This window comes from Malaclemys terrapin, chromosome 6, assembly GCF_027887155.1.
Source record: "Malaclemys terrapin pileata isolate rMalTer1 chromosome 6, rMalTer1.hap1, whole genome shotgun sequence".
In the NCBI taxonomy this organism is placed as follows: Eukaryota; Metazoa; Chordata; order Testudines; family Emydidae; genus Malaclemys; species Malaclemys terrapin.
In genome coordinates this window covers 41,196,872-41,222,127 of record NC_071510.1, presented here as the reverse complement: position 1 = coordinate 41,222,127, position 25,256 = coordinate 41,196,872, and the positions used below count along the sequence as shown (strand labels likewise).

At 43.7% G+C, this 25,256-nt stretch overlaps 1 protein-coding gene across 3 annotated transcripts in view; it reads right to left on the bottom strand.

The window, feature by feature from the left end:
* The window catches only part of SMARCA2 (SWI/SNF related, matrix associated, actin dependent regulator of chromatin, subfamily a, member 2), a 178,777-nt gene that overhangs the window by 91,710 nt on the left and 61,811 nt on the right, over nt 1–25,256 (bottom strand). For all 3 annotated transcript variants that reach the window (XM_054031641.1, XM_054031640.1, XM_054031642.1), the window contains exons 14-23: nt 23,886–23,986; nt 23,367–23,514; nt 19,459–19,622; nt 17,655–17,721; nt 16,899–17,009; nt 8,057–8,299; nt 7,611–7,724; nt 3,470–3,577; nt 2,088–2,174; nt 612–658 (exon numbers count right to left, since the gene is read on the bottom strand). In XM_054031641.1, the coding sequence (XP_053887616.1) occupies nt 612–658; nt 2,088–2,174; nt 3,470–3,577; nt 7,611–7,724; nt 8,057–8,299; nt 16,899–17,009; nt 17,655–17,721; nt 19,459–19,622; nt 23,367–23,514; nt 23,886–23,986 (1,190 nt within the window). The remainder of the gene's footprint in view (nt 1–611; nt 659–2,087; nt 2,175–3,469; nt 3,578–7,610; nt 7,725–8,056; nt 8,300–16,898; nt 17,010–17,654; nt 17,722–19,458; nt 19,623–23,366; nt 23,515–23,885; nt 23,987–25,256) is intronic.

The following is a 25,256-nucleotide window of genomic DNA, read 5'->3' as shown; positions in this document are numbered from 1 at the left end:
ACAGATACAGCAAGGAGCAGAAATCCTTTCCACCCTACTCAATCCTTGGGATTTTTGTGGCGGAAGAGATCCTACTCCCAATCAATTGTCTGAAGTCAATGGAACTCACACACACTCATTGCCATGAGGAGCTCCTCTTAATCATTTGCCAGGCTAAACTCCATCAAGTACCCAGCCACTGGAAGTTATCTGCAAAATACAAGGCTCCTTTAAAGTCAGCCAAGGAAAAACCTGCTCCTTATTTAAATGTTGGAGTAGATATTGAGCCTGCCCTGACCGTCACAAAAACCAGATTGGAGCCTGGGAAGTCTCTAGTTACTACACGAGTACAAAAGCAGCTTTAAATTGCTGCTTCCAAGAAGGAAGCATCCCTTTGGAATAAGCAGCAGCCTCTGAGACTGCATAACTCCAGATGACATGAGGAACCATTTAGAGTACAGAGAAAGTTTTTAATTGACCAGGGTCTATAAGATACATTACTTCTAACTGTAACATTGAATTTGTTTTGCAAACTGCTTAGTTTTGATACCACAACTATTGAAAATAACATAAAACATCCTGCGCAATGGTTTCATTACAAATATACAATGAAGGGAAAAAAAAAGATTTACCCATTGATAACACCACTTGAATAGCCCAAGTGTTCAGCAAAGGACTCCTGCAAATAATATAAATGGATTATTAGACACTGAGATTATACAGTAATCCGAGAACAGTTATCTTTATATTGAGCACTATAATTATCTGTTGAATGCTAGGGTTCAAGCCTCATTACCACTCACACACCTTTGAGTCTGCCTTATGGTACAAGGGCGCTGTTAGAAAATGCATGGCTTGTAGGAATGATTTCCCTCAGTGTGCACTTTACCAGATTACAACTATAGTAGAACTTAATTTGCTCTAATTACTGGGAGACCCATTTGCAAATTATTGAATTTCGTGAATTAGCAAGTGAGCAAACAAAACACTCAGTGATAATGTATCACAAGATGTACTTTGTTCATTTACTTTGTGAACTGTAGCTTCATTTTAATTATTTATAATAATAATTCATAATGTACTAGTACATTTATGTTTGTAAAAAGAACAAAGGCTCAGTAATGAGACACCTTACTGCTGCATGGCTATTACGTTTTTGCTAAACAATGGGGAAAGACCACCTTGGTGTGCCTTATGAAGGATTAGCAGAGTGGAATTAGTGAGATTCCAATGCAAGGGCATTTAAAACCAAAACTTGTATTTCCCATTTTAGGCAAGTTCACATATACATTACATATAACTAATGGAATACAGTCTTGGAATCACATTGAACATAGAAATTCCCCCTAATAAGATGATAGCCCCCAAAAGAACAAGCCCCTCATAAGTCATTTAAAGATCCAGCTGAAAATCTGGTGACTCCACTCTTTCCAGTTATACTGCTAATAGTCATGCTGTTGCATCCACATCCACCTGTGCTGTTATGCCTACAGAATCATGTGTGAAAATAAATCCAGAGAGGAGGAAAGATTGAGTGGACAGATGCACATTTGGCCCTCTTGCTAAGAGCACTTAATTTTGTACCATGGGAAAATTGGGCTGTAATATATGTTGGCATCCATCAATCACATTTTTAAGGAACTAGCCAGAGCTCTGAAGCTGAATTCTGCCAGGCAGATATAGCATATACATACAGGTCCCTGAGTGTTTTTATTTCTCTCAAGTAACATAGCTGAGATCTGTAGGAACTCCAAAGTTGAGAGGACTCTGAGGACACCATAGAAATACTGCCTAGACATAGTGGTAATCAAATGAGTACATTCCCCAAACTTGCCACTTCTAGAAAAGTGACAGTGGCCGGAGCTTCTCCTACCACATATGCCTCAAAATCAAGAGAGAAGAGTGTATTTATTCGGTAGTAAGCACCAAGTTTTAGAAAGTTTCAGAACCCCTCCTCCTTTAGTAAATTGCAAAGAATAGATAAAAATTAAGACTTGAATATGGCCTTGGTTAGACTTTCATACATGTGTAATTCTCTAACCCTGGTTTTCTATATCACTAGCGATCCATACAGAAAAGACTAAGCAAAGTGAACATGACAGCCTTACCTCAATATGCTGAAACATATATGGGTGATTGCATATCTTTCTCAATTGCATGATAGTGTTCATAAGAGTTTTCGCCCCACCTTTTCCCTAAGGGAGGAAAAAATATAAGTCAAATGGCAAAACTGAATTGCTGGTAACTGAAGATTTTCAAAAATCTAAATTTCTAGGGAGGCATTCTATATTTCTACACCAAAGTTGAAGGCCATCTCATGCAATGAAATCTCAGAGTTGCACAGGAAACTCCCTGAAAAAGTTATGTAGTAAAATGAAGTTAGTTGTCCCCTCAAGTCCATGTGCAACCTCCATTGTCAGAGGTGGTATGGTCTAAGAGAAAAACGTATGGAAGATCTGAAAGAAATCAATGGAAGCGTACTGGGGTCTGGGGTTTGTATCTAATTACAGTGGTCGAGTTGGGAGGCAATGTCTGTCTGCCATCTAGATTTATGGGGCATATAGATTATGTGATGTCTAAACCCTACATGTAGGGCATGATTCTGTTCAGCTTCTTTTCACTTCTACAGTAAAAAGAACAGGAGTACTTGTGGCACCTTAAAGACTAACAAATTTATTAGAGCATAAGCTTTCGTGGACTACAGCCCACTTCTTCGGATGCATATACATCCGAAGAAGTGGGCTGTAGTCCACGAAAGCTTATGCTCTAATAAATTTGTTAGTCTCTAAGGTGCCACAAGTACTCCTGTTCTTCTTTTTGCGGATACAGACTAACACGGCTGTTACTCTGAAACACTTCTACAGTGCCTTCCTTTGGCAGTTACCTGAATCTATCTGCTTCTCTGTCAACCACAAGAACAACACATGGTTCTAAGCAGCTAAAATGCTCTAGAGGTAGCTAATAAGGGATGATGAGTCTTAGGTGGGGAAGGGAAACTAGTACTGGAAGTTGGAGGGGGGAGATTAGCACTGACTGAACAAGGAGCCTGGGAATCAAAAGGGAAGCAGGAGGAATTAGAGAGTCCAGAGGAGTGGGATTATTATTTTTGGTGTGCTTTTCAACACTTTTAATAAATAACCTGATGCAGCCAATGTGCCACAATCGCAGTTATTTTACACAGGATTCCCTATTAGGTTTCAGCCTCTTAGGGAGGTTTTGTAACACTGCACCCAGAAATGCATCTTTACAATTATATATCAAAAACAATGTCAGGTTTTGCATTGTGAACGGAGAACAAAGACAATTTTTTTTTTTTTGCATAAACATTTCAGTTGTGGGCAAATTCTTACCCCAACTGACACATCTGCAGTAGAATATCCCAAAAAGTTTACTTTCTTTTTTTAATTAGCAGGCTAGTGGGGACAGTCATGCATTCAGTAAACACACCACCATAATGTATTGTTGTTAAGTATTATAGTTCCCTTTGTACCTTCTTGTCTTTCTCAGAGCCATCTGTGAGGAGGATTCCCTTTGCTTGCATATGGCGATAGAGAATCTTCTGAAGAGCTGACATGTCGCATTTGATCACATATTCAACCTAGTGTGAAAAATAGCAATAGATAAATGGAGCACAGAGTTTTGCCAGGCTATAATAATGTTAGGATGATTTAACGACAGGTCTTTCCCCTCATAGGGACACCTATATCCCAGCAGCATCTTACATCTCCCAGGGAGAAAGAGAGAATTGTAAAGTGGCCACCCATACTCTTGGAATCCAGATCCACTCATTGTAATGGTTGTTTCCGAAGTTTATCTTTGGGTTCCTTGTCTACTGTAAATTCTTTGGTCTCTCTAAGCATGAGCATTCAATGCTGTTTAACAAAGCAGCCAAAAAGAGAGATTTTTATATTTTCTCTTTCTATAATTATACAAGAGCTCTCAAAATGAATGGCCAATAACTTGTGAATTTTCTTTATTACACTTGCAAAACATTTTTAAAAGATCAATTGTGGTTGTATACCTGTCACAAAACAATGAGGTTCACATTCAGCCCTAAGTATCATGCCATTCACTAATGTTTGGATGGAAATGTTTTTTTTTTTTTTCTAAACATACAAATAAGAATGAGGGAACTGTTTTCAATTATAGTAAAGTATGCTGTAACCCCCAAAATTCAACTCATGTAACATTGGCTGAACTAACTTGTCTTTAGTATGTTCTGATCACGTATCAGCCTCAAAGCCAGTAATACAGGGTGTTTTTTTCCCTATATAATTTTAAACACACACACTTTTCTACAAATTAACTCATGCATAAAATCTGGCTTGGTATATGCTCTCTGTGTTTTTAATAATTAGACTAAAAATCATAATACACACACAAAGCCATATTAATGGCTAGAAATCTTGAAGGATGTGATTAAAAGTAAATCAGCAAGCCACCTAATGTTTAATAAACTGATTAAAATATGATTGGGTTATTTTCAGCTCAGAGGATCAGGAGGATGAGGTCACAGATGAGAGAGAACTGAATATTCATTTAGTAGCTTCTTTACCAAGAACCTGTCAGACAAGATGGAACTGTCATTAGCTGTCTTGTGTCAACAATTCCAATGCACCACATTGGACTTGAACACTTTTTCTTTAAATAGGAGGATACAACCACAACTACCCTAAACTAACACTGTTAAGCATTTTATCAATCCCTCTTTTTTAATAAAGCTACTGAATATAGTGGCTCTCATTGACAGTCAACGGGGAGAAATCTGAACTGCAATACAAATTTAAATAATGGGATTGTACTGGTAGAAATTCAGTCAGGTCTCAAATCGGAGTATGTTCCAAGCTAAAATTAATCAAAAATGTTGCAAAGGAGGCTGGTATGAACACTATATGTTGGGAGAGAGAAGGGCATAATTGCAATAAAGTTCACAACACTTAATTAAAGATGTGTATTATATGCCCCTTTCCTTAAATACATTCTACTACTGAGCTGGTTTATATCTTCAAAATGCTGATCCAGGTCAATGTTAGTACAATGTCACAATAAAAATCATGTAACAAAATATTCCTATTACTACTTACCTCTAATTGTTTTGGGTTTAACTGGGGAGTCAAATATCCCCCAACCCCCATATCTGAAGCCAGACCTGAATTTTACAACTGCCCCCTCTGTCTACAGTGGGACAAATTAAAACCCGGATGCCTTCTCCCCACAACTTTCACCTGGACTTGAATGCTGTAGTTCTCACCTATTTCTCTTTCAGCATTTGTGTTGTTTGCATTTTGTTCGGATAAGACAGAGATTGTTAGACTGCCGCCGGCCAGAGAGGAAAAGCACTGGCAAGTCCCATTTGGTAGCCGGAGATCCATAAAGGCTCTGCCTATTTCTTGTAATTAACACAGTATGTACTGAAATAAATGTGCCAAGAAATGTATCTAACATAACTAAATACAATGCCTCCTTGTTGCTGATTGGGGGGAGGGATAGCTCAGTGGTTTGAGCATTGGCCTGCTAAACCCAGGGTTGTGAGCTCAATCCTTGAGGGGGCCACTTAGGGAGCTGGGGCAAAATCAGTACTTGGTCCTGCTAGTGAAGGCAGGGAGCTGGACTCAATGACCTTTCAAGGTCCCTTCCAGTTCTAGGAGATAGGATATCTCCATTAATTTATTTATTTATTTGGGAACTAAGGTCGAATCTTGCCAGTTTTTCCATTTACTTCAGTGGGAATAGAACTGGGTCCACAGTAAGCAAGGCCCCACTGTGTCACATTTACAACATGAGACGCTGGCGGAATAACAAAGAAAATTAACAGAAAGAACTTTCCAAAATCTTAATGTTCTATTTTGATTGAATTCATCCATTTGCCTCTATATTTACAGAGTTAAGTCTCGGGAGGCTGGAAAGCAATGTAAGCAGGAGTACCCCTCTTAGCATCTTGACCATGGCCTGGAGAAGCTTGTGCCAGACAGTCACGCCAGAATGGGCGAGCAAAATGGGTGTAATTCAGGACTCCCTTATGCTTCCAGGCTACCTGGCACATATTTTGCCCTCCTGAAGGCTGGATTCCAGGTCCTGGAGCTCTCTCATTCCCAGCACAGTATAACAGATTGCTAGGGTGAAATTTTTTCTGAATCACATCCTATATTTACAAGTTGCACATAGCATAGGAATGCTTATATAGGCACTGACTGTGACTTTTCTGCTTCCCAGGAGTTAGATCCACCTCCTGCATAATGCTACTTAGTTTTCTCTGTGTGTAAGATCATTACTGAGGAAGTAAATGGAGGATTTACACTCTACCTTGAAATTCCCTCGGTATTTTAACTGTAAGAGCCTAAGATTCATGTTCTAATCAAATTGAGCCTTACATATTTTAAAAGGAACGTGAGGAAGCAAAGCCAGCCTATAAATTGATACTCTGTAATTAAGTCCAGGTTAGTTCTGTATTCTCAGTAAGGTAATGGAGATACTAGGTCACAAATTGCTAACTGTTGTGAAGTTTGGTTGTGACACATCCTCTGCTATCTGGCACATTGATCTTGTGTAATGCAGGAATGGCAAAATATAGTTTTCAAAGTTCACTTAATATCGGTGCAATGCTGTTCCTTTTTATCCATCTCTCTCCTCCATTGATTTGACTCCTGAATGTGCTTCAGAGAGCAGAATTTTTGTATATTTCAATCATATGTCCACTCACACTGATAGAACAGGTTTAAGGGAAGGGAGAAAGTCAAGAGTAATTGTTTTCTTTTGCAATATATTACTTTTTAGGCTTAAATTTTAGCTGTATATAATTGAAAGGGCAGAACTAGGATCAGCATTTGGCACGGGCTTGGTATGTCAGAAAGGTACAAATGGTTTGATTCCTGCATCCTCCAAATTCAGTTTGGGATTCTAACAGGGTGTAAACTTTGGCACTTGCACATTTATACAAAGATAAAGTAACCTAGAGGGTTTATATATGTCTCTTGTAAAATGTGAAACAAATCCTTCCAACTGTAGAAGGAGCCAAGTTGGATTTTTTTTTAGTTATCTGGCTCTGAAAAATTCTGAGATGCATGACAGCCTGGTTAAAGTGTTGGAAAGTTTCTGACTCCCTAATGCAGAATCAGAGTCTGTTACCCTGACTAACATGGTACTTTATGAGTTTCAATTATTTCAGTGCAACTATCGGGGAGTAAAAGTACTATTCAGGAGAGTAAAGGTGGCAGAATCTGACCCTCAGTAATCAGTCAGGCTGATTTTTATTAATGCCCTGAATATAAATACTGTGGAAATAAACATTTTATGTAAACCAGTTTTAGCAGACACGGTTAGCTTTAAACTGTACTAAAACTATATTATGGACTTTAGTACTGACAGTTTTAGCAAAAATTGTCAAACACAGGATTTGGATGAAAGACTGAGCACACAGGAATCCTCTGCCAACTTCAGAAGTCCTCACTTATAGCTTTTTCTTCTTTGTAAAGGGAAATCTTAGTTAATTTAAAGATTTTTCTTAAAAATTAGCTGGTGGTTCTAGGGTAAACTGAACAGCTACATTGTATAGTGGTTTAAAAAATAAAAAATTGTACAAAAATCCCAGACACTGGGGAACACATTTTTCATGAAATCCTCCTTCTACAAACCTTTTCTGGCAGTTGAGATTCAACCTCTTTCTTCAGTCTCCTCAGCAAGAAGGGTCGTAACACTTTGTGGAGACGTCTGATGATCAGAATAGTCTCTTCCTCATTTAAGTCCACCTTCACAAATGTAATTATAAGAGTTACTACAAGATAAATCTGTGAACTGTGTCATATTGTGACTATGTGGGAGCTTATACCTCATTACAAATACATGTGCAATATTTACCCCATGCTGTACTCTTGTATTTTATTATTAAACAGGACTCCGCGTCCAGAAAGAGAAATTTAAGTGAAGAATTGTAAAGCTGAAATGAAGGTGACAGTTACATTAGGATGATAATTCTGTGAGTACAAGGGACAGTTCAGACGCTATTCCTACATCATGGGTTCCATTTTGTTTTCATCCTACTGTTTATTTCTGATTAGATTTAAGCAAACCGTTCCAGTACCCTTTCTCCAGTCATGGCAAATGGAGCATTAAACCACTGTTCAAAGGTGCTGCAGCTCTTGAAAATGGTGGGGAGGAGGAAGTTGAGGAGAGCCCAAAGTTCAGGCAACTTGTTCTGCAGTGGTGTCCCAGTCAACAGAATCCGTCTAGGAGCCACGTAGTGGGTGTTCAAGACCTGAGTCAGCTTGCAGTGATGGTTCTTCATTCGATGGCCTTCATCTACTATCATATACTTCCATCGAATCTGCAACAGGAAAAAAATCTGGCCAAGTTAGTGAACTCAGGGAAAGGCGAACCTTTGACATGGAGATGAGACACTACCAGAATTAGTGCTAAGTGCTTTCCACCAGCAGTAAACAGGAAAGAGAGATTGGGTTTTGGCTATTTTAGCTTTACGGGTAGTGCTTGTTGGGGATCAAAGTCCAATATAGTGTTATCCAGGCAGCACTGACCTTGTACGTAATGGAGGAGGAACAAACGGTGGCTAGGGTACAACTGTATCTGAGCCTGCAACTGCTAACAGCTCATTCCCCCATTAGGATCTTTCACAGGGTGGTGTCCTTAGGAGACCTAATAGTGTAGGGTCAGGGTAGGAATTATTAGGGGAATTGGAAAAACCAAGAACTCTAAATGAAGTTGTCACAAGTAAAAACTCAGAAGAAGCAAGTACACGTTTTCAAACAGGCACATAAGATAGCAACAATGCGCATTCTTTTAGTTCAGCCAAATCCTTCCATCTAACTTAAATGTGAGGAAACAAAACTGGACAAGGTAACCAGGGCATTTCAGGCACTGCAACTTCTTAATGAAGGCAGCCAGCAATGGATGTCACCCCAGGAAATTTCAGCTCCCACCATGAAAGATTTAATGCAGTCAGAGCAGATGTTGAAACATGGAGATCAATGCCATCTACAGCCTAAGAGCTGAAGACAAGGAACAAGAGTGGGCAAAAACTGGGGGACAGAAAAATGCTGCAGACACAAAACAAACTGTTGGGATTTAATATTAATTATTTTTTCATGCATGCACAGATGTACTAGGTGCCTCCCCAAATGAGTCCAGGCAGCAGCTATGCTCCAAAAAGCATGTAAACTACATTGAACATGACAAGTCAGAGTCTTAAACATACAAAAGAATGAGAGGAAGGGAAAGGAATGACAGGGTGACAATAAGATCACAAGGTCTCTCAATGAGGCATTTATGCACATTGTCGGTCTGCTTTATGTATATTGAGAGTACTACTGATACCTTAGTTGCACATTTTCAAAATACATCCACTATCACTGAGGCATCAATATTCACATGTTAGTTTGAGAGTTTTTAAATAATAACACCACAAATACTTAGGAGACATTTAGATTAAGAAAACTGGATCCTTAGGTGATGTAAAGTTTTCTGGATATCAAATTTTAGGCATAAGTTATTATGTGGCCACAAATAAAACCCACCACATAACCAGAAATTTTGTAATAGGGGTAAGTCTCTGCCCAGAAACACAGAACGGGAATAGCAGAGGTCACAGATTGAAGATCAGGATAAATACTATTACAAAGTGTAGAGAAGATCCAGGGACTTTGCTTTACAGAACAGAGGAACAAATATGATCACACCTCTGGGAGAAAAGAGTTCAGGACAGTTGGTAATTTTTTAAAGAGACATTGTTAAGGGTACCAATGTATAGGAAAGATAGTAATATGGTAAAAGGCCACCCTGGCTTAATCAGGAGACCCAAAACTCAAAAAAGAGACATAGAGAAAGTGGAAACTAGGTCAAATTCCAAAGGATGAATACAAAACAATAACACAAGCATGTAGGGACAAAATTAGAAAGGGAAAGGCACAAAACAAGATTAAACTAGCTAGGGATATAAAGGGTAACAAGAAAGCATTTTACAACCACATTGGGAAGCAAGAGGAAGACCGGGGACAGCGTAGTCCCATTACCAAATGAGGACAGAAGACAATATCAAAAAAATGCAGCAATGGCCAAAGTGTTAGATGCCTTTTCTATTTCAGTTTTCACCAAAAAAGATAGCAGTGATTGAACAACTAACATAGTGAACATCAGTTTAAATGGGATAGAATCTGAGGCTAACACAGGGAAAAAAACGGTTACCTACCTTTTCGTAACTGTTGTTCTTCGAAATGTGTTGTTCATGTCACATTGGGTGTGCGCGCGCCACATGCACGAGCGTCGGAAACTTTTCCCTTTGCGGTAACCATCAGGGCCCCCGCCTGAGCGGCGCCACTGCGCCATGAATATATACCCCCACTGGCCCGACCCCCTCCAGTTCCTTCTTGCTGGCGACTCCAACAGAGGGATAGGAGGGTGGGTGGTGGAATGGACGTGAACAACACATCTCGAAGAACAACAGTTACGAAAAGGTAGATAACTGTTTTTTCTTCTTCAAGTGCTTATTCATGTCCATTCCACATTAGGTGTATCACAAGTTTACCTTTGGAGGAGGGTAGGAGTCATGGAACATTTGATCGGAGGACCGCCCCGCCAACCGCCGCACCCTCTCAGGCCTGCTGGTTGACCGCATAGTGGGTCGTAAACATATGCACTGACGACCAGGTGGCTGCTCTGCAGATCTCCTGGATCGGGATCTGTGCCATTGGGTGGGAAAACACCGAGCCCCCTGAAAACCCTGGGTGGAAGACAGAGATGGCCGCCAGATGCACCCTGATCGAGGATGGGGCCAGCCCCTGCTGCTTGAGGTGCAGTACGTACTCTAGAATGGTAGGCACCGGAGCCTGGCATGGCTGAACCTGTTGGGGCCCACACCAGCACAAGAACCTCTTCCACTTGGCCAGGTAAGTTGCCCTGGTAGAGGGCTTCCTACTACCAAGTAGAACCTGCTGCACAGGGAGGGAGCACTGGCTCTCCAAAGCGTTCAGCCACAGAGCTTTCACGCCGTTAGATGCAGTGATTGCAGGTCAGAGTGGAGGAGCCACCCTCCATCCTGCGTGATGAGGTCCCGGTGTAGAGGCGGGGTTATCGGGGCTTCCACCGACAGCTCCAGGAGCGTGGTGAACCGGTGCTGGCGAGGCCAGGCCGGGGCGATGAGGATGACCGCTGCCCCGTCCCTGCGCACCTTGAGCAGGAGCTTGTGCACCAGAGGGAGCGGGGGGAAGGTGTATTTCAATTCCACTCCCCACGGGATCGCGAACGCATCTGCTATTGAGCCTGGGCTGCGGCCCTGGAACGAGCAGAACTACAGGCACTGGGCGTTGCCCCTGGTGGCAAACAGGTCTACCCGGGGAAACCCCCACTTGCGGAAGAGCGAATACATGACATCTGCTCTGAGCATCCACTCGTGCATGCGGTTCGACCTGCTGAGGTGGTCCACCACTTCGTTATGCACCCCCGGGAGATATGACGCCTCGAGATGAATGGCGTGGGCTATGCAAAAGTCCCAGAGGAGGAGAGCCTCGTGGCAGAGCAGCGAGGAACGGGCTCCGCCCTGCTTGTTTATGTAAAACATGGTGGTCGTGTTGTCCCTCAGAACTGTCACACTGTGACCACTCAAAGTGGCATGAAAGGTCTGGCAGGCTAAACGAACCGCCCTGAGCTCCTTCACATTGATATGGAGTGACCGCTCCGCTCCTGACCATAAGCCCTGAGTCTTGAGGTCCCTTAGGTGAGCACCCCATCCAAGGTCTGATGCGTCCGTCACAAGCGTCAGGTCTGGCTGTTGTGCAGCAAAGGGGATGCCTTCACAAACCACGGTCTGGGACAGCCACCAGCGCAGGGAATCTAATATGTCCCCCAGGGCAGTCACTACCAAGTCCAAGGGGGGTCCCTGCCTGGGCGGTATACACGGGGAAGCCAAGCCTGCAGCATCATGAGTTTCAGTCTGGCATGCTTGACCACATGTGTGCATGCTGCCATGTAGCCCAGCAGCCTCAGGCAGCATCTGGCCGTTGTAGTGGGAAACTGGCACAGGGAGTTCACTGCTTGCTGGCTGGCCAGGAATCGTGATACTGGGAGGCTCGCCTTTGCCTGTACCACATCTAGGACCATCCCTATGAATTCCATTCTCTGTATTGGAAAGAGGGTGGACTTGGATGATGGTGCCCAGAGAGGCCATGCGGAACCGGGCCTTGACCAGGAACTTGTTGAGCCCGCACAGGTCCAGAATGGGTCGAAGGCCTCCTTTAGCCTTGGGAATGAGGAAGTAGCGGGAATAGAACCCTTTCTCTCTTAGGTCCCTCGGTACAAACTCTACCACCCTCGCCTCTAGGAGCATGCGAACCTCCTCTTCCAGGAGGTGCTTGTGAGAAGGGTCCCTGAAAAGGGACGGGGAAAGGGGGTGGGGTAGAGGCAGGGAGGAGAAATGCAGCATGTAACTGCCTCGCACCATATGTAACAGCGAACGGTCCGACGTAATGCTGGACCACGCACAGGAGAAGCGGGACAAGCGATTCAGGAAACAAGGGGATGGATCCGGTGATTGGTCTGGTACACTGTCCTCGAGTGCACCTTCAAAAGCCTGGTTTAGGGCTGGGCTGAGACTTATGCTGGCCTTGACTCTGGCCCGGCCTATTGGAACTATTGTTATTATTATTACGCCGCCTCCTGTTATCCCCATTTGGCCTGCAGTAGGGCTCCTGCCTAGGACGAGGTTGGTAGTGATGCTGAGGAGGCGGCTGTGACTTGAAGGGCTTTCTTTGGGTCGCCGGGGTGTGCACACCCAGCGACTTGAGTGTAGCCCTCAAGTCCTTGAGGCTATGCAGCTTTGCATATGTCTGGTCTGAAAAGAGCCCAAAGGGGAGGTCCTGGAGCGAGTTCTGGACCTCAGGCAGCAGACCTGACTCCTGTAGCCGCGCCGAGCATCGCATGACCACGCCAGACGCGACTGTCTTAGCCGCCGCATCCATCAAACCCAAGGATGCCTGGAGAGAGGTCTTCGCTACAGCCTTGCCTTCATTCACCAGTGCTGTAAACTCCCGTTGGGAACCCTGCGGGAGGCTGTCCTTAAACTTCCCCACAGTTATGTCTGTTGAGGATGGCCTGTTGGTTAGCAATCCTCAACTGGAGGCCCCCTGACAAACAGGTCCAGGCACTTCACTTCCTTGGCCTTAGGGGTCGGGGCCTGCTGCCCATGGCACTCTTTCTCGTTTACCGCCAAGACTACCAGGGAACAGGCGCTTGGGTGGCAAAACAAGAAGTCATACCCCTTTGATGGGGCGAAGTACTTGCATTCCACACCTTTGGCTGTTGGAGCGCTGGAGGCTGGGGTCTGCCATATAGTCTTATAGTTCGACTGTATGGTCTTAATGAGCGGAAGTGCTATTCTGGATGGACCCTCTGGGCTCAGAATGTGCACCATGGGGTCCTCCTGATCCATCGTCTCCTCGGCCTGTAACCCCAAGTTATGAGCAACCTTATGCAGCAGCTCTTGGTGAGCTCTGTGGTCTATTGGTGGTGGTCCTGATACCACTGTGCCTGCCACCGCTTCCTCCTGCTGGTCCCCTTGGCCCCCCTCCCCCAAAGGAGGGGCTTCCAGCTCAGGCCCAGACAGCTGACCCTGGGGTGGCACCGGACTCAGTGCTGGTTTCTCCAGTCTCTCACTCGGCGACGGTGCAGGTGGTCTGGACGCTGTAGCTTCCTGCACAGAGGAGCGTCGGTGCGGGGACCGGGACTGGTGCACCAAGTAGCTGGCCCTGGAGGGAGCCACTTGCCGCTGGTGGTAGGCCCAAGGGGTCCAGAAGGGCCAGTGTCTCGGCGGTCCCCACTGGGGTTGCCACCCAGCCTGGTATTCTCTGCTGTCCGGTGTGGGTAACTATATCGGCCCGAGTTGGCGCCGGATTCCGGCGACACTGAGCGCAAAGGCCATGGCGGTGCCGTTGACCTGTGCTGGTGGGAGGCCGACAAGCGGCTTCTTGCCGATCTGGAACGGGACCGGTACCACTGCTCGCGGGACCGGTATCGGTGCTCCTGACACCTGGACCAGAGCCGGGGACTTCTGGAAGCCTTCGGCGATGGTTGGCTTGCCTTCTCCTGGTGCCGGTCTCTGGAGGGTGCCGGAGAGCGTCGGGTCCCTTACACTAACCCCGTGCGCTGACTCGTCTCCGGTACCGAGGCTTCCTTCTGCGTCAGGGGTAACAGAGTCCACAGACTCGACGCTCAACCGGGACCAACGCCGGGAGGGTGTCCTCGAACAGCACACCATTGCCGGCTTTCCCCTCGACGACACCGCGGGCCCGAGTGCCGGAGGCTTCTCCCTGATTGGGAGGGGGCTCACCGCCGACAACCCGATGAGGTCCTTCACCGCCTCAAAGGTGTCAGGCGTGGAGGACTGATCTATTACTCCCTCGAGCCCATCGTCCTCACTGAGTTCACTTAGGGCTGAACTCAGTGGGACTTGTGGCACCAGTGCCATTGGTGCCGGCCCCGGCACAATGTCCATCACACTCTTTCCGGTGCCTGGGCTCTTAGATGGCGCCGGTCTCCTTTGTGGGGAACCTCCGCGCCCTTCTTTTGGTTTGGCCTTGGGCCGCACCGGGGAGGACGAGCAGTGCTGTGGCCTACTCTTCTCCAAGGCCGACGGCTTGCGGTGCTTTTCTGACACCGGGTCTCTTGACAACTCCGGGGCACTCCGCACTGAGGAGGCTGGAGCCGGCGTCGGGCGCTCCAGGCCTGATGGCTGCAGCGCTGCCTCCATCAACAACTGTTTCAAGCGAAAGTCTCTCTCTTTCTTTGTTCTAGGTTTAAACGCCTTGCAAATCTTACACCTCTCTGTTTTGTAGACAACGTAGACAGGAGTCGTGGGAGTCACTAACCAGCATGGGCTTGCGGCACGTGGTGCAAACCTTAAACCCATGGGCCTGTGGCATACCCCGTGGCCCAGGGTGGGTGCTGGAAGCCTCCAAACACCTAATCTATTAAATGTCCACAACAATAGAACGCTAACGAACTGATAGCAGCTAAGTACTCTAAAGCTAAGGGACTGCTTCTCCTACGAGAGCGAGAGGTTGTTCCAACATCGCCATGGACGGTAAGGAGGAACTGGATGGGGTCAGGCCAGTGGGGGTATATATGCACGGCGCAGTGGCGCCGCTCAGGCGAGGCCCCGCCAGCCCAACAGGTACCTCTAATGGGAAAGTTTCCGATGCTCGTGCACGCAGTGCATGCACACCTAATGTGGAATGCACATGAACAAGCACTCGAAGAAGAAGAACAAGTTAAGAATTATTTCGACTAATTAGAAGTCTTCAAGTCAGCAGGGCCTCATGAAATGCATCCTAGAATACTTCAGGGACTGGCTGAAGAGATCTCTGAGCCATTAGGAATTATCTTTGAGAATTCATGAAGAATGGGAGAGAGACATAAGAACTGGAAAAGGGAAAATATAGTACTTATCTATAAAAAGAGGAATAAGGACAACACAGGGAATTATAGACCAATCACTTTAATTTCAGTATCCAGAAAGATAATGGAGCAAATAATCAAGCATTCTATTTGTAAGCACATAGAAGGAAATATGGAACATTCAACACAGATTTGTCAAGAACAAATCATGTCAAACCAACCTAACATCCTTCTTGTGAGTGGTGGGAAATGGTAGAAGTCACATATTTTGATTTTAGTAAGGCTTTGAAACAATCTCATATAACCTTCTCATAAACAAAAGTAGACAAACATAGCCTAGATGAACCTACTATAAGATGGGTGCACAACTAGCTGGAAAGAGTACTCAGAGTAGTTAGCAATGGTTCACAATTGAGCTGGAAGGGCACATCGAGTGGGGTGCTGCAGGGATCTGTTTGAGACTGGATCTATTCAATATTTTCATAAATGACTTGGATAATGGCAATGACAGTACACTTATAAAGTCTGCTGACAATACCTAGCAGGAAGGGGTTGCAAGCACTTTGGAGGACAGGATTAGAATTCAAAATGATGTTGACAAAACTGGAGAAATGGTCTAAATTAAATAGGATGAAATTCAATATGGACAAATGCAAAATACTACATTTAGGAAGTAATAATCAAATGCACAAATACAAAATGGAAAATGACTGAAGGCATACTGCAGAAAAGGATCTGGGGGTTACAGTGGGTCACAAACTAAATATGGGTCAACAAGGTAATACTGTTGGACAAAGCGAACATCATTCTAAGATGTATTAGCAGGAATGTTGAAAGCAAGACACGAAAAGTAATTCTCCCACTCTATTCAGCACTGATAAAGTCACTACTGGAGAACTGTGTCCAATTCTGGGCACCACACTTCAGGAAAGAGGTGGACAAATTGGAGAAAGTCTACAGGGGAGCAACAAAAATTACTGAAGATCTAGAAAACATGACCTATGAGGAAAGATTGAAAAAAAACTAGGTTTGTTTAGCCTGGAGAAGAGAAGACTGAGGGGGACAGCGGGGGGAAAGAGAGACACACACACATGATAGCAGTCTTCAAGTATGTAAAAGGTTGTTATATAGAGGAGAGTGATAAATTATTCTGCTTATCCACTGAGGATGGGACAAGAAGTAATGGGCTTAAATTGCAGCAAGGATGATTTAGGTTCTACATTAGGAAAATCTTCCTAACTGTACATGTCATTAAGCACTGGAACAAATTATCTAGGGAAGTTGTGGAATCTCCATCATTGAAGGTTTTTAAGAACAGGTTAGACAAACACCTGTCGTGGACAGTCTAGATAACACTTAGTCTGGCCTCCAGTGCAGGGGACTGGACTAGAAGACACACCGAGGTCCCTTCCAGTCCTACATTTCTATGATTTCTATGGGCAACATAATAAAAGTTTCATGCAAGACACAGTTTGGTGACATGGAGAAGGGTTTGCAGTTAAGAAGTGAGAGAAATCAATTTTTACCTTAGCAAGAATGTGTTTATCCTTTATTATGTATTCGTAAGTAGTTAAAAGAACATTAAATTTTCCACTTCGAAGCTGAGGAACAAGTGAACGACGCATGGCAGGTGTCCCCTGAAAGAGAAGAGAAGAGAAAATCAAATAAAGGATGAAGAAAATAATTGTATATAGTCCTCTGCTATTTCTTACAATCATGGGTTAGCAGAGAAAAGGTGTTTGTATGAGTGAGCTAAAAAGCAAAATCAAACAATGTATTTGACATATTCCAGATCCCTTCAGAATGGTTTCCCCAATGAACACCATGGGAGGGAGAAGAGAAGAGAAAAATTACAGTAATCTCATACCAGGAAACTAGCTGCTGGACTGCAAAGCTCTGTTTATATGGAAGTAGCAGCAGTCAGTCTATCTAGTCTTCTTGGTAACTGCTTGACTTTATAGGAATAATTAGAAACACAGTAGCCTAACATTAAAGTGTTCAGCAATATACAAAATGTGTCTTATTTATCATTTGTATTACTCTCATCAGAAACCTTGCAATATGATCATTAACAATTTTCTTCTGCATTTCACCATTTGAAAATAATTATGGTTTATTATAGTAATCTGTTTGGGATGATTAACTGTCACTGTTTAGTACATGATGCACATGACAAAACTTTACAGCCAAACAGAGTTTACAGATTAGCTTGGGAAATGAGGAAGAGGAGGGTCTATTTTTCACTCTTTCAATTTTGTACACATAGAGAAAGCAAATCAAACCTTGTAAGAAATTTTCACCACAGAAGGAGCCCATTTGTCAAATTCATATGTCCAGTTGGATAAAGTCCTAGGTAAGAGATTAAGAATATGAACAATTTAGTATAATATCTAATTATCTGTTTAAATCTAAGGTATTATTTATAACTTTGTCACCTTAATACCTCTTTCACAATGAAAGCTGAGTCCCCAACAAACTTCTTACTTACACCCACATCTTTGCCTTGAACATGTAGACTGAATATTAAAAAGAAAACATACAAATTTTGATATGCTATATGAGCCATCTTCATTTGAGATGTGAGGGGAGAAGTGATTTGGGGAAAATGTCTAAGTTTTATTTAGAAGTCTGTTTTGGCCCTGATTCAGCAAAGCACTTAAGCACATGCTTAACTTTATGTTCATGTTAACACACCTACTAAAAAAGCTAGAATAGATGGCTCTGCACAGAAAAGACATATCTGTCATCTCATGCTGCTCATCTGTAACACGTAAAACTTGCAACTTCTCAGATATAGCCCCACAAAGTCCAAGGTAAAAGGTATCAGTGCTGTTAACTTGTGATGATGAGCTATTAGCACCCAGCACCACTGCTGTGTCAGTCAGCCACTTATATACCTTCATTTTTGCACTATGTGATTTCAACTGTACTGAATAGTCTTAAAGAAAGCCTAACGGAACTGGTAAAATACTTCAGGTCTGAGCTCCTCCCCTTTATAAACTTAAAAAAAGACAACAAGTAGTACTTTAAAACATCAAGTTTCAAGTCTCCATTGTACTCTTGAAAAATCGATTGCACCACTTCCTTCCCCTTGGAAACACTGTTTTAATAACAAGGCTCTCCCCCCAATCATGCATTTCTTTTTATGTTTGAGCCCGGCATCACTAGTGTCGGTAAGATTGTACATAGCTCTGGAAGTTAGTTAATGGTTGCTGCAGCAGAGCCAGAAGGTGGGGCACTTCAAAGTAGACCACATGAGGTATAATAATAATTAATATAACTTGTATTGTGCTAACACCAACAGACACCACCAAGCCCCAAATAACTGGTAACTTTCTTCGCCACCTTCTAATTAGAATGCCAAAGCCACTCCACAACCAGTTGTAAGATATGTATCACTTAGGGACAAAAAAAAAAACACTACAGAAGTTTTACAGTACTCGATAATGTCTCTTTAAAATAATCTGTTTCAAGAAACCAAAAACCAATTCCTGCAGAGACCAGAGTAGTGCACATTCAGAAAAATCACAATAAATAAAGGGAACAAAATAAGACAAATAAGAATACACTGGGCAGAGGTTGGAGATCAATGGTTAGGGACAATAAGCAACTCCACATCAGACAGTTACTTATACGATACTTACAAGAAAATCCAGTGTTGTTAAAGCACAATTACCTAATATTTGGTGGGGTGCCTTTTAAAGATCTAATAATAGGCTGAAAGTAGCACTTTAAAAACTGAACAGGGAAAACTGCAGCATGTAATATAAAAGAGAAGAAAGGTACATTTCCTCTTTTGTGGATCACGTCAGGAATAAGTTACACTGAATAAGAGATACCATATAGTTGCCTGCTGAGTGGACAGCAAAAATAATGGAACAAAGTGCTTTTATCATCCATCTGGTCATCCTCACAATGCCAGCCAATCAGTGTGGCAAAATAATCAAGACTAGATTGAGAGTATGTACTCAATGTAGTCCCCCTGCGTGCTTCATCTCACCATTAAGTGAAAAACAAATGAGTGCTCCTAATAAGCCAATTTGCAATGCATAGAAAGATAACAGTGGAATGAATTTCTTTACTTACGAAAGGGGAACAATGATGAGATAGGGGCCATTGAGTCTTTTGTGCTCCATCAGATACGTGATGAGTGCAATAGTCTGTATGGTCTTTCCTAGCCCCATTTCATCAGCTAAAATTCCATTCAAATTGTTATTATAAAGTGAAACCATCCATTCCAGGCCCTGGATCTGAAATGAAGAATAATCGCTTCAATTATCTGAGAGCTGCACAGGTAATTAATTCTATATTACTGAAGTAAGGCTTTCACTTCACTTACTGCTTTGGTGCTGGGTTTCCTTCAACAGTGGATGCACTGGGAACCACCAGCACATAAGTAATATCCCATCATATCTGCATGAAAGTCACTGCTGATATTTAGGTCCAATATGGACCAAGCTTCAGAGTTCTATTTTGTACAAGCAGAAGATTTTTTATATTATAGGCAGAGTTGGTAGCAATGCCTATTGTGGTGGGGTGGCTGCCCCACGCACGGAGAGTGTGGGCTGGGGCAGGCCCAGGTGCCTGCATGTCCCGGCAACCAATAAGGGAAAGGCTTGTTGCGAGCCAATCAGAGTCCAAGTTGGGGATGGCCCATCAGGGCCCAGATTGGGGACGGCCACTCAGGGCCAGCTCAGCCATATAAAAGACTGCTCAGGGCAAGAGAAGTCAGTCTATCCCAGGCCTTCAGAGGGGAAGGTCTGTCTCCAGCACCACGGACAGTGCAGTGCCGGCCAGCCTTAGAGAGAGGGAGAAGGTCCTACCCTGTAGCCTGCCAGGCGGCAGGCCTGGAAGGAAAAGGCCTAGTGGGGAGAAGGGCTGTTGGGGAAGCGGTCCATAGGAGTAGTCAGAGAATGAAGGAGAAGGAGGACAGCAAGGCTGTCGCTAGAGGGCCTCTGGACCGGGACTCAGAGTAGTGAGCGGGCCTGGGTCCCTTCCCCCTTTTTGTTCCCTTTGGCCATACACTCAGCCATAGGCTGCAGGGAGTGGCCAGTCGGAACTACGTCAGATCCTGGACTGTAGGGATCGGACTTAAAGGTGTGGGACTGTTGATCATTCCCCCCCCCCCCCCCCCCGCCCCGGAAGGGGGCGCAAACAGACAGAAGGACACTGTCGGAGGGCAGTGTTCTAGAAAGAGGACCCTGTGTGTAGGGAGCACAGCGGGTCCACACGCCAACCCCTGGCGGGATGACAGACGGGACACCACCAGAAGGAGGCGCTCTACTGGATTGAACCGATTCCCCGAGATGATCAGTAGGAGACGCTGCGGTGGTGAGTCCCAACCCTGTCACACCTATAGTTGAGGTTGCCTAATACTTTCCATTACAAGACTCTGTTTCATTTGCTTACAACTAGAGTCCTGTGTTTTTTGCAAATGTGAAATAACACAAAATAAAGAAAAACATATAAGATGAAAAAAGCCTCTAAAACTCACCTACAGCATCAGCTGCTGCCCTGTGCGGCAGGCCTGGCTCCCCACTCCAGGTGTTGTGACCCAGCACATGTCAAGCACCATTCAAGGTTTGTCCTGGCCACTCCTCCATCACAATGGCAGAGGGGAAGCTGGGCCAAATCTGAGTGAGCAACATGCACCAGGTCACAACACCTGTAGTGGGGAGCACAGGCGCTGGCTTCCTTCTTTTCCCTGTGGGTGCTCAACCCTGCTCAGTCCCAGGCCCCTCCTCCTTTCCACCCCGTCCCCTGAGCACGCCCTGTCCTGGCTCCTCCCTCTCCCCCCAGCACTTCCTGCACGCTGGAGAACAGCTGATCGTGGCAGGCGGGAGGCGCTGGGAGGGAGGGGAACGAGTTGATCGGCGGGTCCACCAGCGGTGGGAGCTGCTGCGGGTAAGGAGGGAACTGGCTGCCAGTCTTTTTTCCATGGTGTTCCAGCCCTGGAGCACCCACAGAGTCGGATCCTATTGTGGGGAGCCAGGCCCAGCCCTGCAGGACAGGATCTTCTCCTGCGACGTGTGTGAGGAGGGCTCATTTTGCAATACCACCCCACAGGGCCTCTCGCTCTCCTCCCCCAGGGGCAGGACCTAACTCCCCCCACCACATGGCTAAAATGGATAAAACAAAATCAAACAAAATTCTCAAAATAAAATGAAAAATTATAAAAAAATAAACAGTTTCGCAGGATTCCATTTATAACTTAGTCAAATTTGAACTGTTCAGGCTGAAATATTTGCAAGAATGAGATTACAGAAAAATATACTGTTGTCCACAATAAAAAAATTCTTACAACTGCTTCATTGAGAAGCTCTACCATTCTCCATACTCTGGAGAGGGGACTCAAAATTTGGTGGAGTAAGGACTTGAAATTTGGTTATGGGGAGGTGACTGTCACCCTGGTGTAGGGATGTGACTTTTGTTGTCCCCGTGAGAATTCATCAAAATTTGGCCAACTTATAAGCCTCTGGGGGGAAAAGTCATAGTTCACACATGCCCAGTAGAGACTTAGTGGAGTTTAATTGCTACATTCGCAGTCTTTACTGAGCCCAAGAGCTGCAAAGGCTGAGCAGGACTTTGTAATATCTTTGCCCAGCTGCAGGTGCTGCTGTGGCAGCAGAACGAAGAACAGGAAGAGTCACTCTTGTGTTCTCCATGGCCCACAGGAAGCATGAAGAAAGAGGAAGTAGCCTGACTGGAATACAGAGAGGGCAGAGGGAAATAGGAGCAGAGTGGTTCAGGGAGAGAGACAGAGAGGAGTATATGGGGGAAAAGAGGAGGGAGAAGGACTGGGGCAGAAGGCTCTATATCCACTAAGGCACACTCCCCTCAAGAACCTGGGATTGAACCCAGGATTTCTGAGTCTCACCATTCCTCTATTGTCAGCAAATAGCTCTGAAACTCACTGGCAAATTGTGCCTCAGCCCCCACTTGTGCTGGTCCACAGAGAGAATAACACCCTACTTGCTACAGCTGCCAGTGACAGCATTAACTCAATCAGTAGAGGTCTGTGCTATGGATCTAGGCCCCAATCTGACTTGCTGGAATTTCTGGGTTTTTAGTTTGCATTTTAAAAAAACTACAAAAAAAGAATTTTTGGGTTGCAAAGTCCATCACTGAAAAGTTAGGATGTATAAGAATTAAGGTTGCCCTTCCTTCTAGTGTTATATTTTTTTTAAAGTGTTCATAGATGTATCTTCACATCATCCTTGCTGTTTAGATAAGAAAGTAATATTCTCTATTTTTCAGGCAAGGAAACTGAGAGAGCCAAGTGATCAGACTGAAAACAATGCTGAGCACCTGCAGCTCTCAATAATCTGCTAGGGAACTACAGATGCTCAGTGCCTCAAAAAAATCAAGCCACAAATGACTTTTCAGAGGCCACAGGGTGTCAGTGGCCACAGACTACGCAAAGGTTCCCACTCCCCAGTCCTATCCTCAGAGCACAATTCTCTCCATAGCCACGCCAACAGCATCCAGAATAAAGAGGTTTCTGGATTCAACCGGTTAGTGCACTGAAATATTAGGGTGCCATTTTATAAAAAGTACTTCACTAAAACAATAAGCAAAAACCCAAACTGGATCACTACTGTTTGCCAATGAAGATGATAATTACAGGTACACTTAGAGCTGATATTATTATACAGGTGTCATGTGTGACATTTCCATTGGGAAGGCAGAATCCAATCTTCTTTTCCAGACAATTGTTTTCTACCCAAATGGATATCTTGTGATTCAATGCAACACAAATCTGATCCACTCAGAGATGAAAGCACTTATTCCTACAGACCTTCCTAATGTGCATAAACTTTTAAATATTATATTATAACATGCTTTACTCAATAAAAGCATATTATACAAATACTCGGCCATCATTATGCAACAGTGCAAAAGTCATGTATAAAGCAAGGGTTAACTGCAGGATTATAGCTGGCCATAAACCGGCTTTTACAACTTGGGAAGGAAACTCCAACTAGGTTTCTTACCTGATAATGTTTTAGTGATCCATTAATAAGAAGAGCAGACTGTTTCTCCACCCTCTCAGCGATTGCATGAGCGACTGTATAGTAGGACTGAGATCCTCTAGCACTATATTGCATACTGTATTCATCATCCACATCTTGTTTGGCTGTCCTAGAAGATAGGTAAAGCAGAGTTATGTTGTTCACACTATACGAATTTGTTCAGTGCTCTGAACCTTCACTTCTTATTCAAGTGCTCTTAATAAAAATAGGGGGGGAGGGATAGCTCAGTGGTTTGATCATTGGCCTGCTAAACCCAGGATTGTGAGTTCAATCCTTGAGGGGGCCACTTAGGAATCTGGGGCAAAATTAGTACATGGTCCTGCTAGTGAAGGCAAGGGGCTGGACTCAATGACCTTTCAAGGTCCCTTCCAGTTCTAGGAGATAGGACATCTCCATTAATTTATTTATTAGGTAACACAGCTAAAGTTAAAGATAGGGTGGAGAAATCCACCTCCTACCCCCAGAGAAGGACACACTCACTCAATGATCTGCTTAGCATCCTTCTCAGAAACTTCTTCACTGTTAGGATCCAGGAGTATTTTCTCATCTACTTCTTGTCTACTGGATTCCTCATCATCATCCTACAGAGGAGACAACAGAAAAACAGGAGAGGGGAGAGAAAAATAGGAAAGTATAATTTTTCTTGGTCATAACATCAGCCAGACTTCATTCAGGTTTTTATCAACAGTTTTCCTTGGACACTGCTTTACAACAAAAGAAATGCTAACGAGAGAGTTACTGACATCTCTCCTCTTCTGTCAAGTGCAACCTTCTTGCTGTGATGTAAGTGAACCAAGGTAAAACTGCAAAACACTTAGAAAACAAATTTTCCCATTTTAATTCCTTCATATTTGAAACATCTCTTCTTTTCCCGTTCATTGAGTAGAATATATATATTCCCTTCTTCAAAACATACTGAAGATTCATAACATACACTCTATTCAGACAAAAAAGCAATCAAACTGACAAGATCCACTAGGTCTGAGCTGTTTTAGTGTTTGATATATTAAAATTGTCTTTAAATAGATTAAACTTTTTGTTCCTTATTTATTATTTACCTTCTTTCCAATTAATATTGCAGATGATGATAAATGGACTGAAAGGTTTTCAGATCTTATTGTGGTTTCTCCAAGAATCTCTGTTCCCTTTGAAGTAATGCTATTTTGTAACAACTTAAATTCTTATCAGTTAAAACAAATATCCCTATGCCTCCTGTAGGCAAACTACTTTTAGAATGATTTCTCCCTTTCTTTCTGCTTGTCACAAAACTGTACCAGAATTATAGGCACATCCCTTTCTACATAGAGAGTAGATCTTATCTAATTCTACATCTATGTCTATACTACACTACACTCAAGGCCCAGTATTGGGAGGTGCTGACAGCCCTTACCACCTACTAAGGTCAATAGAAGTTATCACTTTCATCACCCCATAGAGTTAGGTTATTAGGTCTCGATCTGCAAAGTCTTACACACATGCCTAATTGGACATACTGTGACTTCAGTGGGACTACTCATAGTACATAAGACTAAGCCGGTGTGCAAGCCTTTGCAGGAGCCACACTTTAGTGTGTATTGTTAAATCAAATGTAAAAACCATACACTATTTTAAAACGTACACAATGCAATTCTATTTGCAACATATGTAGGTTGTAGAAATATCAACTAAGCATAATCTTAGCATCTTGCAATATTTAATTCAGGACCCTGCCAATATTTTCTGATTCTAGATTAAAATAGGATAAAAACAATATTCAAACAACTAACATGCTGAGTGGTGAGTGAAAATTCCACCATATCACCACTGCCTGCAATCCACAGAACTAAATGGAAAATATTTAGAATTGCCCCT